General features: G+C 35.7%; 1 protein-coding gene across 4 annotated transcripts in view; it reads left to right on the top strand.

Moving 5' to 3' along the window:
- DLG2 (discs large MAGUK scaffold protein 2) overlaps nucleotides 1–21,037 on the top strand; it is a 2,435,891-nt gene that overhangs the window by 540,034 nt on the left and 1,874,820 nt on the right. For all 4 annotated transcript variants that reach the window (XM_053560224.1, XM_053560234.1, XM_053560232.1 and 1 more), the window contains one exon: nucleotides 12,011–12,085. In XM_053560224.1, coding sequence (XP_053416199.1) covers nucleotides 12,011–12,085 — 75 coding nt within the window. The remainder of the gene's footprint in view (nucleotides 1–12,010; nucleotides 12,086–21,037) is intronic.

Genomic DNA, 21,037 nt, shown 5'->3' with positions numbered 1-21,037 from the left:
AAGAATGTCATGCCAACTGGTGTCTGTGGAACTTCTCAGTGACTTCATATAGCATAATACTTAACCTTATTTTGAGGGAAAATAATTTGATCTGTTATATGTATATATTTATCATATATATACTGTGAGGGCATAGTAATTTTTTTATTATGGAATGTATTTTATTATGTATTTTATTTTTTTATTATGGAATGTATTTTATTAAAATGAGTCAGAAAACTGTAATAGAAAATTAAAAATGATTTATTTTCATAAACTATCAAGTCATGAAAGAATTGGAGAAATAATAGTGTGTTTATTATCTTTTATTAAAAAGTGTTATGCATTAGGTTGCATTTAGCTTTTAGTATTCAAACTTATCTAGGAAGGGGTTCACAACAATTCTGTTTCTTTTTTTTTTAATTTTTTTTTTTTTTTTTTGTAGAGCTAGAGTCTCACTTTATTGCCCTTGGTAGAGTGCCGTGGCAACACACAGCTCACAGCAACCTCCAACCCCTGGGCTTAGGCGAATCTCCTGCCTCATCTTTTTTTTCTTTTTTTTTAACATTGGTTTGCATTTCAGAGAATAAAGTATATCAGCATCAATGAATGACTTTACCTCAAATAACCTATGAAAGAAACTTTAAAAAACAATAATACTGATTATTAGAATTTATTCAACTATCCACAAATGATACCATCACTATGTAAAGGGGTCCTGAATGGATGTTATGTTAATTTTTGGTTAAGATCTGAGTTAAGAGGTTTAGGCAGCATCAAACATTCCATTAAAACTGTTCTGAGACCTCTAGGGTGGCACCTGTGGCTCAATGGAGTAGGGCGCCAGAGGTGGCAGGTTCAAACCCAACCTTGGCCAAAAACTGTAAAAAAACAGACAAACAAAAAAAACTATTCTGAGACCTCTAGACAGAAATGGCTCAGAAGAATTAAATATACCACTATCCCAAACAGCAGTAGAGATTTTCCTTGATTACTTGTTCACTTTTACAAAAAGAATATCCAAGATATGAATAATACCATTTATTAACCATAGCAGCAAGAATTTAAGTTGTTATCTGAAAACACAGTTAATGAAATGTTAATATTTTTAACATATCTATCCTGTACTTTATATTTTTTACAATGAGATATATAATCTTTCATGTTATATTTTTGATATTCTAAAATAAAATAAATTATTTATTTTCAAATAGACCTCTAAATAAAAATTAAATCAGGGAGGGAATTTAAATATTATTGATGATAAAAATTTTTTAAATCATTTGCTATAGAAATGATAAATAAAAATGTTCTTTTTAGCAAAATAATTTTTCCCACCCTGGTCTTTGTTAGGACTCTTCTAGGACTTACAACCACAATGTTTATTCCAAGTACTTTAAAATAAAACTGTCCTGAATTAATACACATGTAATTTACTCAGCAATCTGAAGTTCTATTTAAAACAAGGACACATCTAATTGCTAGTTCTTCCTGGCTGACTGCTTAATGTTGGCTATGGCACCTGATCTACAAAAGCTTGCACGCTCTTTCATTGATTAACGTTTGTCCAAACATACATATTTATAGGTGTCAGGAAGATGGGAAACATATACAAGCAATATATGTTGACCCCTTCTTTGTATTAAGTTTTGCCAGAATTTTAAGTATCTGAAAAAATCCTCTAATAAGAAAAAGCTCTGTAAGTTTAACTTGATGGTATTCCATTTTTATTTTTTAGAAAACACTGTCCAATGTATACGTATTTTTTGAAATTCAAGAAGATTATAAGAACAAATTGACATGCATTGCATATTTAATAGGCTGTAATTACGTCTTATCAAAAGCTCAACTTCTAAAATCCTTTATTCTTTAGAAATATGGTAATTGTCCCCTTCCCATGTAGTTAATTATAAATTTAAGGAGTAAGTCTGTTAAATATCTTCACTTTTTTTTTCTTTGTCTCTATGGTAGCAGCGAGAATAGAAGTAAATTACTTTCATCTTGTTTCTGAATGGCATTCCTTTCCTCAAAAGATTGACTTTATTTTGGAGTCCTGGAATTTCAGGTATTTTTCACTGGCTGTTAATTTCTTAATCCAAGAAAGGTATCTTCACACATAAATTTTGAAATATGTTGGAAAGAACAAGTAGTTTATTTTAGAAGTCATAGTTCTTTGTTTCCATAAGACTTTGTAGTCTATTACATAATAGACTTTCATTTGCAAATGAAGAATATTCCCTTACTGTGGTAGCAATGTCCAAAATTTCTTTCTTGCAAGGAGAAAAGTATAAATAATTGTAACCCATTCCTTTTTTTTCATCTTGTTAGTAGGATGCAGTGATAGTATGCAAATGTTAATTGCATTTAAAGTATTTTACCAAAACTATATTTTGAAAAATCTTATGTTTAGAGGCTTAAATTGTTCTCTTGCATTTAACTATGCATAGTACTATGCATAGATATTTAGCTTTGGAGATTTGTAGAGCTTCAGAGAATATTGGAATATGTCTCCACAAAATGCTAAAATATCATATTATATTTCTTAGAAATATTTATAGGTCAATGATTTCAAGTATGTGATTCCAGACTGAAGATTCAATTTTGGCTCCAAAATTAAAATTAAAACAGCTATATTTCAGTTATTCTTTCCATCTTCCTAACTAGTGACTAAAAACTTATAAACAAAGCTAAAATCTAAAATTCTTAATATTTGCTAAGTATCAAATACTTTCTTGCACTTTTTCCTCATTTAATTTTTACAGTAACCTTGTGAGATAAATATTATTTTATACTCAGGTGAGAATATAGCCTTGAAGATCTAAGAGGCCTAGGAGAAAGATCCCAATTAATAAAATAGATATTAATATTATATAAATTATATATTTATCTTATTACCGTTAGCATTTGTACCAGGCCCAGGGCTAAATGTATTACATGTATTATCTTATATAATCTTTACAATAATCCTTTAAGCTGGATATTTTTCTCCCTATTTTATGGATGAGAAAACTATAACTCACAGAGAATAAGAAACTTATCCAAAGTCACAGATTCAAAAAGTGAAGACTTTGGCATACTAACCCAGGTTCAATGGCTTCTTCATGGTGTTAAATACTCTCTTCCATTCCTTCTCAAGATTAATGTGATGATAGAATGAGCTAAATGTCAAGTGCCTGGCATCAAACGGATACTCAATAAATATTATTTCATTATACATCTAGGAAATAGCTTCTAGGCCAAGTCCACTATCTTCTTCCATTAATGCCATGAAATAGCGAATCACCATAATGGTTTCATTTATGATCTTTAAATGTGCCCAGCCCCAGAATTGAGAGCCTAACCTACTCATCATAACTAATCTGATGAGCTAGGTTGTTAGAATATTATTTTAATGTTGAGTATTTAATCTTATTATGTATAAGTTAACCATAGACTGTACCTTTGCTAACCTGGGCAAATGTCTGCTAGAAGTCACAGGGATTTTGAAAATTGTGAGGATGACTCAGCACCATCTTTGCTACCCACTGAAAACCCCATGTTCTCAGCATCCTATGGAGAATAGGTCAGCAGCATTTCTTTATTTAAAAAAGAGGCAAATTCATGACTCCCCAGCATGGCTTCAGTTTTAGTAAGGATTTCCTCAGAAACAAATTAGGCCAACTTATTTTAAACATCTTTTGAAGCCTGAGAAAATAAAAGGAAGCAAATAGACAGATAAGCCTGGGAAAGGATGAAGTCATATATTGAGGGATATGAAGAATTGTATCCAAAATTGAATGAAAAAGTTAACACTAACCATGAGTGTGTTTTGCATTTGTAAACTGATATGTTGAACAAGGAGAACTTATGGGATATAATAATAGAAACCACACGGTGGTCCTGACTGTGTCCACTGAATGGGACAGTGGGTAGTCTCATGGGGTAGTCTCATGACTTTCCAGTAATTTACAGGGAGTAAAAAGTCCTACAACACTTAAAATCATAAATCTAGTCTTAATTCTGTAATTAAAATTGTCACCTAGCTAGTAATTGATAGATGTGGGATTTTGACCTAGGCAGCCTGGCTCCAGACTTTTTTCTCCTGGGTACTTTTATGCGTCTTTGGAAGTTTCCTGCTTGGGTCTCTTTGACTGAATCTCCTATGTTATGAATAATTAATTTCTTTATCCTCAAGTTTCGTAATAGTCCACCCTATGTAAAGACTTGTCTTGCCAGACATCACAATGACTCCAGAATGAATCTTTGCCTTGACAAACTCTTAGAGTGCCAGCTAACTCAGATAAAGCCACTTCTCCTGATTTACTAACCAATTTACCATGGTACCTTGCTGGTTAAATTTCTCAGGCGGGAGTTAAATGCCTGTAAACTGGCCTCTCACACCCAAACTAAGTTATATCAAGCTCTAAGTGCAGTCTCATTAAAGGCTCTTTCACTAATTGTAAATGAGAAATGAGACCTTTCAACCCCTCTCCAAAGAAAACCTCTTCCTTTTCTAAATCTTAAACCATCCAACCCTTGCATACTGAATACAAGTAAGTATTCAGTCCTGCAGGTGGTTCTCACTAATTTCCTTTGAAAATTATACATGTGGACTAGCACATTCTTTGTAATTTCATTTTTATCATGACTTGGTGTCTTAGGACTTCCAGTGTATATTTTGTGCATAGATTTCTACCTATACTGTATTGTACTTTCACACCTAGCAAAATTAGATTTTCTTGTTTTCTTTAACATCTCACTCTGAAATTACACATCTTAATGGCAAAAAAAAAAAAAAAACTAATTGGAAGAAAATCTTTATTTTACCAAAATAAATTATTTACTTTTTTTTTTTTTTGTAGAGACAGAGTCTCACTGTACCGCCCTCGGGTAGAGAGCCGTGGCGTCACACGGCTCACAGCAACCTCTAACTCTTGGGCTTACGCGATTCTCTTGCCTCAGCCTCCCGAGCAGCTGGGACTACAGAGGCGCCCGCCACAACGCCCGGCTATTTTTTTGTTGCAGTTTGGCCGGGGCTGGGTTTGAACCCGCCACCCTCGGCATATGGGGCCGGCGCCCTACTCACTGAGCCACAGGCGCCGCCCCAAAATAAATTATTTATACACACATGTATACACATATGCAAAACATATTTGTATATGTATGTGTATATAGATACATACAATAGTGTGTTTATATTTATCTATATACAAATTATGTCTGTATTTATATATCCTCTCTCTCTATATATACTTTATATATATGTTTCATATATATATATGAAATTGATGATTTGGAGACACCCTGGGAATAGTTTTTTTTTTTTTTTTGAAAATTTTCTTAACTCTTGATATGTGAAAAAATATGTTGAATTAGAGATAAGAAAAATGTTTTAATAATTTTAGTAATAAGGTCATAAAATTATGACCTTATTTATAAAATTATAAAATAATACTTTATAATTATTCATTACATTTCTAAAGTACTTTATAACTCACAGTCCCTTTATACATGTATTATTATGTGCCATTTTAGTTCTGTCATGAAAAATGCCACTTTGGTATTTTTCACTTGGCATTACATACTCTCTGAAAGGATGAGAAAGACAGCTAAAGTACTTATTCAAAGTCTAAACTCAGGAGAGGCTTTTGTGTCTTTTATATTATCAGATCTAGATCCCTCCTAATACACTTCCTGGTAGGACTCATTTATCCCACACCCCACTTCCCATCTCGAGTTCTACCAAGCAGAGAGAGCAAAATGATGGGAAAGCAAAATGATGGGAAATAATGTCAATTTCCTGTGTAGAATAGGGAATTTTCCTCAATCCCTGGTCTCTGAGGCCCAGAACTAAAGATTGACAGATTTCTTAACCAAGGTCAACAGTGCCTTGATTGTGCACTGTCAGATGGTGCATGGAGTGTCTTTAGCTCAGTATGTCCTGTTCTTACACCTTTCCCTCCTAAAAGCTTTATTGGAAAGCTGAAATGTCTCCCCTCTAAAGCCCTTCCTGATTTATTCAGCCAGAGTTCAATAATTTCACATTTGGCCTCAATTACTTCACTCAATTTCCTCTGACAATTGCTTATTTCTTAGTCCTGCTCCAAGAATGGGTGCAATACATCGTTTTTACCTGCCTATATCATGATTTTTTAATCTCATATTAGTAATGTTGCTTTATAACTGTATGTTTATCAGTTCATATTCTTAGACTGTACTTCTTTAGACAAATATTAGGTCTTGCTATATCCTTATTCCTAATACCATAGATGGCTCATAATATTTGCTCAATAAACATTTTTTACCCAACTAAATGAAATAATGAATAATCCTAATATTTAACCGTGTTTTAAACTTAAAACACTGTATCTCCTAAAAGGCTTGGAGCTTTTGCAGTGTAAAGATTATTTAAATTTTATATCTCTAAATTTTTACCTCTACGTTTACTAAGCATGGTACCTTTCATGTAATACATGTTTAATAAGTGAAAGAAACATAAATGAATGAATGAATATGTGTGTAGTTCTATCATGGAACATTTCCCAATCCAGAAAAAAAGAAAAAAACTATGATTATGAGAACCATTTTACTGTGAATCATAAAAAAAATACAAAAAATGCAGAACATTTTAGATCTTTGCTATTTTGAATGAAACATTTAGGTCAACATTTTATTGGGACAAATCAGTTCTCACTCTTTTGCATGCAACTTTTTCTGAGGGTAAAATGGCTACATGACTATATAAGCACCTTGTAAACTTCAAAACACTCTAACATTGTATAAGCCTCTGATACAGAAAAATTTCCCACTCTTTCTGGGAATGAAATGAATTAAGAAGAAAATTTTTAGAGGGTTTCTTTCTTTCTTTTTTTTTTTTTTGAGACAGAGTTTTACTATGTCACCCTTGGTAGAGTGTTGTGGCCTCACAGCTCACAGAAACCTCAAACTCTTGGGGTCAAGCGATTCTCTTGCCTCAGCCTCCCAAGTAGCTGGGAGAACAGGTGCCCTCCACAATGCCTGGCTATTTTTTTGTTGTAGTTGTCATTGTTTTTAGCAGGCCCAGGCCAGGTTCAAACCCACCAGCCTCAGTGTATGTGGCTGGCGCCCTACCCACTTTGCTTTGAGTGCTGCCCAATTTTTAGAGTTTTCATTGTCAGGTGTTTTTGTCACTGTTCAAATTCTTCATAGTTTCATATTTATAAATTCAGTCTGAAGTGTAATTGGTCAGCATATTTGCCTAATTTTCTTAGGATATTATGGAATGAAATACATCAGGATGTTAAAGTTAGAAGAAGACAACCAAGGAAGATGACTGACTTAGAGACATCAACCTGTCCAGTTTCAAGAGACCAAAACCACTGACATTTTTGTCTCTTAAAAGGACATGTTTTTCAGGGTCAGCGTTATAGATCTCTGAAGCTTGGTCATGTAATATATCAATAAGCTACAAGTATAATGCTCCTAGGTAGAAAAATGGGAGAGAAAGGGAAGAGAAAACTCCATCTTTAGGGAAATTTTTTAACCAATTTCTATCTTTGATTTTTTTTTTTGGAGAGCTGGACTAGCCTTTGAGGGAATTCTAACATTCCCCCTTAATTTTTGGCTTCTGAATTAACCTTGAGGCAGTCTCGAGCATATCCTTTTCCCAGGGTTCATGCCAGTTCTAGATGGCCTTCTATGGGCGAGGGATCTACCAAGTAGGCAGTACCCCCCAAACTCTATCATACCACAGTAGCTACATTCAATATTAAAAAAAGATATTGAAGAAGGAAACTGAAGACTTGTAGGAAAAAAGAGAATTTTAAACCTTTACTTTTCCACCTACTATAGCAGTTCCTTTACCCACTGTTAGATCTTATCTTCTTTAAAGATAGAGTGAAGTGGTAGATAAAACACAAGATAAGATTGGGGTTTTTAATAACCATATTTAAGTAGGAGCTTTTGAGACCATCTGATCCATGCTATCACTGGAACTTAGATAATCATTTTCTATTGGTATTGCTACAGTTATGCCAGATGACTGTCAACTGCAGGGTATACCCCTATGGTAGAAGGAGTGTATTAAAAATTCTTGTGAGGAAAACAAAGTTTAGAAAAGATTTTGGGAAATGTGACACTCTTTCTCCTCATTGGATCACATATTTCAGCCAATCTTATTTTATAGATAAGAAAAGTAAGATTTTTCTTTTTTTTGAGATAGAGTCTTACTCTCTTGCCCTTGGTAGAGTATAATGGCATCATGATAGCTCACAGAACCTCAAACTCTTGGGCTCATGTGATCTTCTTGCCTCAACCTCCCAAATAGTTGGGACTACAGGCCTCTACCACAATGCCCAGCTAGTTTTTTTCTATTTTTATGCATAAAATATTAATAAATTTTATGTATTTATATTTCAAATTCATATAAGGGTTCAAATGTTTAAGATACATTATTTTCCATTCTAAGGTAAAACTCAAGTTGTAGTCGAGCCCTTCACCCGGGGAGTGTGCTGAACACCCTCACATAGACATTATATGAGATCCCACCAATTGTCCTTCTTCCTCCCTCCCTCCACTCCCTGCTCTGCCCTCCCCTTTGCTAGACTATATTTGTGTTTTAGCTTTCTTGTGGGCATGTGGTTGTTTATATATTGGTTTCATATTAGTACCGAATACATTGGATCTTTTTTTTTCTGTTCATTTTTTAGTAGAAATGGGGTCTTGCTCTTGCTCTGGTTGGTTTCAAACTCCTGAGCTCAAGCAATCAACCTCCCTTGGCCTCACAGAGTGCTGGGATTACAGGCGTGAGCCAACGTGCACAGCCAGAAAAGTAACATTTATAGAGGTAAAGTCAGTTTCCCAAAGTTTCATAGATAGATTAATGGGGACACTGTCCTGAAATCCAATATTCTGACTTCTATATCAGTCATGTATTTTTTTCTGACCACAGACCATGGAATAAACATTAATTTATGTTTACACAGCATCTGTCTTTAGTAGGCCTTTTTATTTGTAGCCCTGTATAATAATGTTGTTAATTTGCTTAGTTGAAACACTAGTGGAAGACATTAGTCTCAAAAATCAGGTAAGAATGGAATAAGAGATAGACTCACACAGATTTTCACCTTTCTTTAAGCCATATTATATATCCATAGAAGTTCAAACACTCTTTATTTATGCTCCCATCTTATTATGTGCATGTGGTCATCCCTCTATAGCTATGCGTTCCACCTCCAAATTCAATCATAACTGTAGCTCAAGCGGCTAAGGCGCCAGCCACATACACCTGAGCTGGCGGGTTTGAATCTAGCCGGGCCCACCAAAACATCAATGACAACTGCAACCAAAAAATAGCCGGGCGTTGTGGCAGGCGCCTGTAGTCCCAGCTACCTGGGAGGCAGAGGCAGGAGAATCACTTGAGCCCAGGAGTTGGAGGTTACTGTGAGCTGTGATGCCACGGCACTCTACCCAGGGCAACAGCTTGAGGCTCTGTGTCACACACAAAAAAAAAAATTAGAAAAATGATAATTGCACCTGAACTGTATATATACTGACTTTTTTCTTGTCTTTATTCCATAAGCAATATAGTATACCATCTATTTATATAGAATTTACATTGTGTTTGATATTAAAGGTAATCCTCAGATTATTTAAAGTATATAGGAGGATGTTATGGGTTATGTGAAAATACTACACTATTTTATGTAAGTAACTGGAGCATTAGGAAATTCTGTTATCTGTGGGAGGTCCTAGAAACAGTCCCCCACAGATACTGAGGGATGACTGTACATATATTCCTCTAGCAAAGCATAGATCATTTATTTATTGAATTTACTTCTTTACCATATGCTCTATAAAGATATATACTATCTATAGGACAAGCTTATTATTAACTCTTAGTAATAATAACAATTATGAATTATTCCAGAGAAGACATTCTCACCAATATAATTGGGCATTCATTATTATAGTTGAAAATAATAATTGTTACCATTTTAAGAATGCCTTCAAATTTCAAAAGCTTACCCTCACATATAATTTGTTTTCTGAGTTTAAACTATTAAAATAGGAAAAAATTGTCCCTGTTACTTTGTATATTTTCACATTACTAGCATCCTTGCAAAGTATTATAGGGAAATGGGATAAATCTACATCTTTCATCTGTGCATAAGGCAAGATACTAACATTGTTTTACATATGTGACTACCAAGAGCATCTCATGACAACAAGCCCGTGGTCAAGTTTAGCTTGAAATTGTGGTCATATGACACCAGTCTGGTGTACCTCCATAACCTGCTGATGCTGCTGCATATCATGTGTTGATTCAAATAAGAAAAATGATCATGGAGACTGGTGATCTAAGTTTATTCCTATGGTTACTTTATCCATAATCACTCTGACAGCATTTAAGGGCTTAGTGATGCCTTAAAAATAGATCACTTATACAGTGGTTATCATAAACAGCTTATAAATCTCTCTCACACACACATAGACACAAATTCTTAGCATGATAGGAGTACTGAGTTCAGTATTTTATTCATTTCTATAAGAAATATTAGGATCATCAATAATATGAGATCATATTGGATTATGAAAGACATGTCTTATGTCTCATTAAACAGATAGAAAATAAAAAATACCTGAGGCAGCTTCTTATAAAAGGAAGAATATACATAGGTACCAGAGTTGGGGAGATTCTTGCTACAGTAATAGCTATGCTTCTTTCTTGTAGGGTGACTTTGGGACAAGTTGCTTAACCTCACTAAGCCTTAGTTTTCTCTCCTGTGAAATGGACATAATACTACCCATGTTTGTTGTGGGGACTAATGATACTATAATGTAACATAATACTGTCTGGTATATTTAGTAGCTCAATAGATCACAGCTGTTATTTTTATGATCACTAAAATTATATCTATATTATCACTCAGTGTACATTAAAGGAAAGAAAAGATAAAAGATATTTTCTTAGAATACTTTCCACCTTTAAGACTAATCAATTCTCCTTATTAAGAGATGACACGATAGTATTGTTGGCTAAAGGGAATAAGTTCAATCTTTCTGAAAGCCATTTAGAAGTGAATTTATAGATATTACAACAAAAGAATATGTTAACTGAAAATAAATTTCTTTTTTTTTTTTTTTTTTTTTGTAGAGACAGAGTCTCACTTTATGGCCCTCGGTAGAGTGCCGTGGCCTCACACAGCTCACAGCAACCTCCAAACTCCTGGGCTTAAGCAATTCTCTTGCCTCAGCCTCCCGAGTAGCTGGGACTACAGGCGCCCGCCACAACGCCCGGCTATTTTTTGGTTGCAGTTTGGCCGGGGCCGGGTTTGAACCCACCACCCTCGGTATATGGGGCCGGCGCCCTACCGACTGAGCCACAGGCGCCGCCCTGAAAATAAATTTCTAATGTAGAAAAAACTACCTGAAAAGTGGCTGAGAATGTTGAACCTCTGTCTCTTTTAGCAGTTTGTTTCATCTCTCTGCATCTCAGTTTTTGATGTGACAAGAAGTCAGACAAGACCTATCCCTTCCAACTTTATGTTCTGCAGTTCTAGGAAATGCCCTAGACAGAATCACTACCACTGGCTTATAGTCTGGAAGGGTAGACAAATAAGTCCTTCTAATCCTTGACTCAAGTGATCTCACTGGGTACAGTACATATAGTGTTGTCTGGGAGCGTGGAAGAAGGAGAAGAAAGAAAGCCTCTGGGTTGAGAATGGTTCTCAAATGCTTTCTGTGTGGGTTTGTCAGGCCATATGCTGAGAAAACCTGGTGCCAAAAAGTCTTGAGAAAGCTGATTGAAAAGTAAAAAACAAACAAACAACAACAATAATAATAAAACCTAGTCCTTAGAGTAATAAAAAAAAAAAAAGGAAAGGATATTTTCTCATGCTTTGATGAAAGTAGAAGTTCCTAGTTTTCTACAGAACTGCACTGAAAAATCATTCTCAAAGCCTTCTGCTGTACTTATAAATAGGATGATAAACATATTGATAAAAAACGTACCAGCAAGTATATATTGCTGCACATATGTATGAAAAATAACACCAGTTTTACTTATTTACAGCAAAATCAAGGCAAATGCCCAGCCCAGAATTGTTCAGTGGAAGCCCCTGCTTGGATGCCTGTCCACCACTGTACTGTAAGTTTGATTATTGTGAACTTGCTGAAAAGATTGGAGGAGAAATGTTTTTGTATTTTGAAATAACCTTGGTGGAATCATCTAGAGTATTTTAAAGTTCTGGAGTAGAGAAAACCTTTTGAAAGGGAAAGGAATGTCTTTTGAGAAAGCTTTGCATTATTGAAGAAACACCCATGGTTAGGGATTCCATGAGTTTGTTTGGAGTCAGGATAACTTACAAAGAATTTCTCTAGAGTTAGATTAGATGGTCATTAAAATTGCAATCAGTGTAACCTGGCTTATTATACCCTCAATGAATCCCCAACAATAAAAAAAAAAAGTGAAAAAAAAATAAATATATTTGCACATTTTTTTTTTGCTAAGTAGCTGCATACTCAGCAATATTTGATTTTAAATGCTTTGGAGAAAGATGCTTTCTATTCTGTCATTGTGTTGACTGCTTAATGATGACGAGTGCATGGATTTGCAATTTTTAAGTCTTCCTAGTGTAGTAATAGTCTTTGCATTTGTGTGGAATCTTTCATCTGAGAATTTTTAAGTGCCTTAGAAACAAGCAGGTACTATGTCATTATCCTTGTGTTACAGATGGGAGATTTAGAAGCAAAGGGAGCAAGAATAGTGCATCGGTTGTAGAGCTGGGAATAGAGCCCAGACACCAACCTCATTTTTGATGTAGCCTCATTCTACTGTACTGTGCTCTGAAGCAGTTGAAGAAAAGTGGCTGATTTGTATGATACACTCTGGTATTTATGTTTTCAGAAAACGACCCTTTTGTTTCACTTATCTTCTTAATGATTGTGTTTTCAATTTCATTTAATTCTGCTCTAATTTTGGTTATTTCTATAGGTAGTTAACTATACAGTTAGTATATATTATATAATTAAAAATGATATATAATTTATAAAGTAGTGCTGTTAATTAATTTTCATTTTCTCATCCCTCAGGAAATGGTGAAAATCTTAGTCTTAGGATGAAGACTATGTTTAGGAGAATGTCTCGGCTGTCTCAAATCCTCCTAGGATTTTAGCAAGTTATGAATAAATTAATACATAGTTACATGCATAAATGGATAGTCTCTATTATTTTGTGCATTTTTCAAGTTCAGTTGATTCTCTTGCATTTCTCTCTCCTACTCTATTCTTGTTCTTCAGTACTCTACTCTGGAATGTTTGTATCCAAAGTCTTAGACTTCTGTGTGCTTTTGCTCCGATTTCATTTAAATGTAGAACTTTTATGATTGGTTTTCCTGAGAAGATTTCTCTTTCCAAATTGCTTTGTATATGCCTGTAATCAGTTACATATTGCCTTGAAAATGGCTTCTGTTACTATGTGTTGAGTTTCTTACTGGATTTTCTCTTTCTTGGCACTCTACGCCTATGTAGTAGTGAATCTAAGAGGCTGAGGTTTTTTTGTTTGTTTTTTTTTACTTTTTTTCTGAAGATTTTTCCTTTTAGTCAGAACTATAATGTATAGATTAGGGTTCCAGCAGAAAAGAATTTTACCCCCAGTAATTACACAGAAACATGGACATAATTAAATTTCCTAAATGATTATAAATGAAATATCTTCCCTAATGAAAAGTGTGGCATTTTGTTTATCTCTCATTATATGGCTATATTAATCACTAGAATCATGCTATTCCTTATCCCTACACTTTAAATTTAATTATATTGTCTGTTTCAATGATTTTTATGACTATGAATATGAGCGCAGTATTTACCTGAGCCCCTGCAACTTGGTATACATTCTATAATAATGGTCTGTACTGAGAGCTATAAAATTTCAGAATGGAAAATTACTTCAAGATAGATATTGAACAACAAAAGATGTGATGTTTAATTATAGTTAAGGGTACAAGCTTTAGAATTAAATGATATTTGAGTTAAAATATTAACTCTGTCACTTACTAGCTGTATAGCATTGGACAATTTACTTAAACTCTGAGTTTATGTACACAAAAGGATTATTTTGAGATTTACATGAAATAATAAATAGGAAGTATTGACATAATACTTGACACAATAGTAATTGCTCGATCACTCCTAGGAGGAAAGAAAGACAAAGATAGGTCATTCCAGAAGAGAGTAGGAATTGATGAGGAAGAGCATAAAAAACAGGTAATAACCTGTTATCAATTTAGGACTACTTATTTATATCTATTTGTGAGGGCCATTTCTTCATAAAAGGATTCAAACTGGGGCAAGAAAAGGTTCTAGGAGTTAATATACAACTCTTTAAGACTTTGAAAGAAGAAATCTTACAACTTTGGAAAAGAATTTTGGTTTTGTTGTCTGACAGGGGCTGATGATAAAGAGATGATAAAGGCGTGTAAAGAGATGTTTATATTCCAGGTAACATAAAGCTATCTCAAGCTATTTTCTCTTTTATGGGAAATCAATATAAACAGATGCTCCTCATAGAAACCAAAGGAGATGTTCTTTTAAAGTGCTAATTGTTTCAGCATGTTCTCCCAGACCGCCTCCCATTATCCACAGTCAGTATCATTCACTCTAATTGAAACCTGCTAATACAATGTGTTGTCAGCTGTTCTGAAATAATCCTAAAGGTTTTCTTCTTTTTCTGGTAGCTGCTCCCCTACCATTTCCCCCCCAGAGTTCATTGCGTGACCTAATTTTGTATATAGCCCCCATAAAAACTCAGACCATGCCACTCAGAAACATTTAACCCAGTCATAAAATAGTGTCTTGTCTGCTCTTTGGGTGTTTCCAGAGTTCATATAAATGCTGTTCCCGCTGGGCTAATTCTGCTGCTGGGAAATTACACCCAGGATGGCTCTGATGAGTCTTGTCTTTCCAGAGACTAGAGACGATTTTTATTTTTTAGGGCAAGGTTTTTATACTATCAGCAGTCCCCCTGTAAAATGAAAAGTCAGGACATTATCAGATGATCATAGTTCTAGAAAAATTACAGAAAATTGCAGAGTATAGGACCTTAAAATGGTAAGCACTGGGATTAGAGTGCATCTGGCTATATGGGTGGTAGCCACAGGTTTGGAAAAGAGTCCAGAGGGGAAATTATCTCAGAAAAAGCCTGATGTACTTTCAGAAATATGAGCTCTGTGGAATGGCTTTGAGTTCAATTTTGCTGTGGTCGGGGACTATAAGTCAGGAAATTATGAGGAAGATGAGACTGATACATGTATATGTTCCTCTTTTCCCTTTCTTTTGACCCTTATGGTATTTTTTTTTTTAAATTAAATCATAGCTGTGTACATTAATGCAATCATGGGGTACAATGTGCTGGTTTTATATACAATTTGAAATATTTTCATCAAACTGGTTAACATAACCTTCACGGCATTTTCTTAGTTATTGCTAAGACATTTATATTCTATACTTAGGAAATGTCACATGTACCCTTGTAAGATGCACTGTAGGTGTGGTATTTTTGACTTGAATACACCTGGGTGTGTGTGAACTGCAGCACTCATATGAAATAATTTGGTACACTAATGTGTTAAACATGGGAACCCACAGTATTTTTGGAGGGGGAATTGGTTAACGGGAAAGGTAAAAGGTCATTCCTAGTGAGCAAATATAAAAACGTTAGAGTGAATAAAACAAAAGAGACATAAACATATACTAGTAAGTGCCAGGCAAAGAGAGAGAAGATACAAGTCCTGAGGTTGCTGGCAAGATCTGAGAAGTTAAGTGGAAGAATAGTGGATAACCATCTGGGAAGAGAAGGCTGGCCCACAGTAAAACTGAGGTTAGCAAAGTTTATATTCAGTGTGCCCAGCTTTTTCTTTCTGTACTTTTTCATATTTTCTCTAGAATTTCCACTTCACTCAACTTGACTGGTTTTTGAGGCCTCAATATTCACCTACCTCTTTATTTTACCTTCTCTTGGTGCCACTTGGCCAAAGATCGAATACAACACAGAATGAATGTAAAACTTTATGGAATTCTTCTTACAGATGTTTGGGATTTTTTGTTTCTTTGTCATTATTGTTTCCATCAGTGGTCTTTGTTTTTTTCATATATGAAATATAATTCACATACCATGCAATTAACCCATTTAAAGTATACAATTTGATGATTTTTACTCCATTCATAGAGTTGTTAAATTATCATCACACTTTCAGGACATTTTCATGTTCTAAACAAATCCCACACCCATCAGCAGTCACTTCTCATTCAACCTCTGTCCCCAACCCTAGAAACTATCAATCTATTTCTATTTCTAAGTGTTTGCCTATCTTATACATTTCCTGTAAGTGGGATTTTGTTAACATGCAACCTTTTGTGACTGGCTTCTTTCATTTCGCATAATGTTTCCAAGGTTCATCTAAGTTGTAGCATGCATCTGTTCTTCCTTACTTTGTTTTGATGAATGACATTTCATTGTATGGGTATACCACATTTTGTTTATCCAATCATTAATTGTTAGACATTTGGATTTTTTTGCTTTTTTAAATATTATGAATAACTTACCATGGAAATTCTTATGCAAGTTTTTGTGTGGACTTTGTGTTTCCAATTCTCTTTGTTATATACATAGGAGTGGAATTGCTGGGCCATTGTAATAACTTTCTGTTTAACTTTTTGAGGCACTGTCAAACTGTTTCACAAAGCAGTTGCACCATTTTACATTCCTGTCAGGGAGCTAGGAGGATTTTATTGTCTTCATATTCTCACCAACACTTGCATTTTCTACCTTTCAACTATAACTATCCTAATAGTTGTGAAATTATGTCTCATTTTGGTTTTGATTTGCATTTACCTAATAATTATTGATGTTGTAATAATATTCATGTACTTATTGGCCATTTGTTTACTTTCTTTGATTCTCTATCCATTTTTAATTCTCTTGACTTTATTATTAAGTTATAAGAGTCCGTTATATATTCTGCATACTACTTTCTTATCAGATATGTGATTTGCAGATATTTTGTCCCATTCTGTAAGTCACTTTTTACTTTTTGAAGATGTCATTTGAAGCATAAAAGTTTTAAATTTTGATAAAGTCTAAATTATAACTTGACCCGGCCTACGGGTCAGTTGACAGGGATACCTGGAGGAGAGGGTGAGAATAAAAAAGGGGCAAGGGGCACGAAGAATGGAGACAAGACAGGAGTCTGATCAAGTCTCGTTTATTGCAAAGTTCTTCCAGGGTATATAAGGGTAGGTGAAGAAGGAGGTTCACCAGGTATTCAAGCAACCTGGCCTTGGTGGAGATAAGTTCCAAATGGCAAGTTTCCAAGTTTCGCTCATGTGATTTATGAGAAGAGGCCTGGTGTTTGCAGGGAAATAGAAACTTAGGCCTAGGATTTGCAGGGAAATAGAAACTTAAGTCTGTTAGTACCAGAAATAGCACTTGGCCTACAAAATAGATGCTGTGGTGTCAGCCTTCCACAGGTCCCCCTTTTTAATAATATTTTTAAATGTACATTTTACCTTTAAAGTTTTGCCAGCTCTCAACCGAGAGGGCGGGATGACTGTGTCTGTCTTAGGTTGGGACCGCCTTACCATCTCAGCTGATCCTCCTTACTCATCATGGGATACACGGTGGCTATCTGACCGGGCTCCTGTCTTAGGTTGGTAGGATAAGCAAAGTCTGAGATGAGGGTCCTCGTTACCCGTCCTTGACTAGCCAGTCCCCTAAGTAGTTATGGTTATGCGTTCATCTTCCATAGCAAGTCTGTGATAATGAACCTGGAGGGGCTGCATTTTAATAGCATCAATTTGTTGTTTTATAAAGGCCATGACTTTATTAAAAAGAAAAGGTCCTAGTGACAGTAATATTAGTAAGCCAAGGAGGGGCCTTAAAAATGGAAGGAGATAAGGCAGAAAGCTATCTAGCCCACTCCAAAACGGGTTGTCCATAATTTTTTTTCTTCTTTCCTCTAGATTATCTTGTAATTTCTTTATTTTGTCTCGAACAATTCCTGATTTATTTGCATAAAAGCAGCATTTTTCCTGTAATGCTAAGCAGATGCCTCCTTGGTTAGCCATTAGAAGATCTAAACCTCTTCTATTCTGTAGTACTACTTCAGCTAAGGAATCTAATAGATCTTGAAGATCTTTAACTGTGCCTGATAGGGCTTTTATATCTTCTGCCATAAGTTGAGATAGTTCAGTATATTTATGTACAGAAGCCCATACCAGCAGTACCAGTGGCCATGCCAGCAGTGATTCCCAGAGTGGCCAAGAGAAGGAGAAATTGGATAGCCCTTCTAGAATGGCCAGATATATAATCAAAGGATGCTATAGGTAAAGATTCATTTCCATTGACTATATCTATATCGGGTAGTAAAAGGGCGATAGTACATAATCCTGTCCAATTAGTGGGCAGAATGGTATATGCCAAGTTATTGCCACAAACAAATACCAGATAATTGGGAGCACACGGGGAATAAGTAATATTGATGATGTCAGTGCAATTGGTCAAAGAGAGTATGCCAATATCAATAGCATAACTGTCGTCTCTATAAGGGGAGACAATACAGGGTGCTTCAGAAAAGACAGGTTGTACTGGTAAAGGCATGATGGGCATGCAGTTATTAGATGATAATTCAATGGAATTAACATTGATAGCAATAGGCATAGATAGTCCTAAATGAAGGTATAACCAGCAATTTTGAGCCAAAGAAGGGTTGGATTGATTAAGTAACCTATGTATGATGTCTAGCATTTTCAGGGTTTGGGGGTCTAGATTTGCATCCCTATTTTTGGGTAAAGCTATTGGATGGTAGTTAAATTTAGGAGACATGTGGTTTACAATGTTTTCCAGTTGCTTTTGGACTATATTCTGTCTCACCTGATCTTGGGGTCCACCTCCATCAGAGATGTGCACAGGTGGAGTCTTATTCCAGCAAACTGTTTTTCCTACTGTATCGGGACAGCCAGATTGGGCATATTTATTTGAGGTCCCCTGGACCTGAGGGACTGTGTCCCACTCGCCTCCAAATGTCCCCAAAAAATGTCTGGTCAAGATTGCTGTAAAATAGGTATTATTATCTGTACCAGTGCATAGTTGAACCTGCTCATAACAGGTATTATGTACGGATGGATGGAATTCTATACAAGGGCATGGTCCAGGCTTATTATTAAAGGTGGGGATAATTTTAGCCTTTTTGCTACAGACCCATGCCTGTGCTCCATGAATATTTTGTCTCATTACTAAGTATGTTGTTTTATCACCACAATCTACATTTAGGAGAGGGGTTGTCTCACCATTCCAGGTGCCACCATGGCACTCGCAAGGAGTACCAGTTAATTTTTCTAAGAGTGCCCGAGCCTCATAGGGATTACCAAAACCACCTTCATTTTTTCGTATCAGGAGAGAGATTCCCAGCAGTAGCCATATCCATGTGCTCATAGTTACCTGCAAAGAAAAGGAAAGAAAGCCTTCTCAGGGGGTCTCTTGCTCCCTGGATTTAGAGGTGATGATGTTATCTACTTGTTTGACCAGTCGTTCAGGTAACCATTGTGCTGCTTCCATCTTCTGTGAATATATGCATACGGCACCTCTACCCCAAATTAAAACTGGATCGGGGCCGTGCCATTTATTCTCTAATGGATCGTTCCATAGGGCAGTGGCAAAATCCCGTTTAGTATCTGGGTGCCAGAAGCAGTCTGCTGCAGACCAGCCATCTTGGTCCAGTGTGAAAAAATTTAAAGTAAGTAATGAATGGGATAAGAGATTTCTTGGGGACCCCTTAACAGGGCACCATTCCCCCTTCTTTATTTTTTCTAGAGTGTTTTTAAGAGATAAGTGGGCACGTTCTACTATGCCCTGCCCTTGTGGGCTAAATGGTATACCAGTAATGTGTTTGATACCGAGGTGTTTACAGAAGGTGTTAAATGCATATCCTGTGTATCCTGGACCATTATCAGTTTTAATTTGTTTAGGGGTGCCTAGTACAGCCATGGTGGCTAGTACATGGGCAATGACATGTTTGCCGGCCTCCCCTGTCTGGCCAGTGGCATAAATAAATCCACTGAAGGTATCTATGATTACATGAACATAATTGAGTTTTCCAAATTCAGGTAGGTGAGTAACATCCATTTGCCAGATGGCATTGGGTATGAGACCTCGAGGATTTACTCCTAGATGGGGAGTAGGGAGTAGAATTACACAAGAAGGGCATTGCTTTACGATGTGGGGGGCTTGTTCCCGGGTAATTTGAAACATGAGTCTAAGGGTGTGAGCGTTTAGATGATGTAATTGGTGAGCAGTGGAGGCTAATGTGATCTGATCAGGCTCTGTGGTGGTTTGGGCAGTACAGACTAAGTGAGTGGCTCTGTCTGCTCTGCGGTTACCATCAGTTAGGGGGCCAGGTAAATTGGAATGAGCCCTAAGGTGTCCAATGAAAAAGGGGAGGGTCCTTTGGTGTATAAGATTTTGGAGTTGCAAGAAAAAGGTAGCAGTTTCTGATACATGTTTGATTTGCCCTGCTGTCTCTAATAAGGGAACTGAATGAGCTAAATAAGCACTATTAGTATAAATATTCAAAGCTCAATTGGGAAATGCGGAGAAAACTGCGATAACTGCTTTAAGTTCTACAATTTGTGCAGAATTTGATTTTACCTGAAATTGCACAATCTCTGTATTAAAGGTGTAAGCTGCATGACCAGAAGAGGAGCCATCTGTGAAAACTAATAAGGCATTGGGCAATGGGGAATTGGAGGTTCTTGTGGGAAATACAAAGTTATGTGTACTAATAAATTGTAATAATTTATTGGGTGGATAATGATTGTTAAGTTTACCTGAATAAGAAGCACAAGCAATAGGCCAATGTTCTGTAGTTTGAAATAACTAATTAATTTGTGCCTGAGAATAAGGCTGTATAATGATATCTGATTCTTTACCAAAGTATTTTTTACTATTTTCCCTTCCCATAATGATGATATCCGCGACAGCCTGATAATAGGGATAAATAACTTTCGTGGGAGAAGCAGGTAAGTGGATCCACATTATGGGGGCAGT

The sequence above is a fragment of the Nycticebus coucang genome, chromosome 14 (assembly GCF_027406575.1).
Source record: "Nycticebus coucang isolate mNycCou1 chromosome 14, mNycCou1.pri, whole genome shotgun sequence".
NCBI lineage: Eukaryota > Metazoa > Chordata > Mammalia > Primates > Lorisidae > Nycticebus > Nycticebus coucang.
This window is presented reverse-complemented; position numbering and strand designations above follow the sequence as displayed.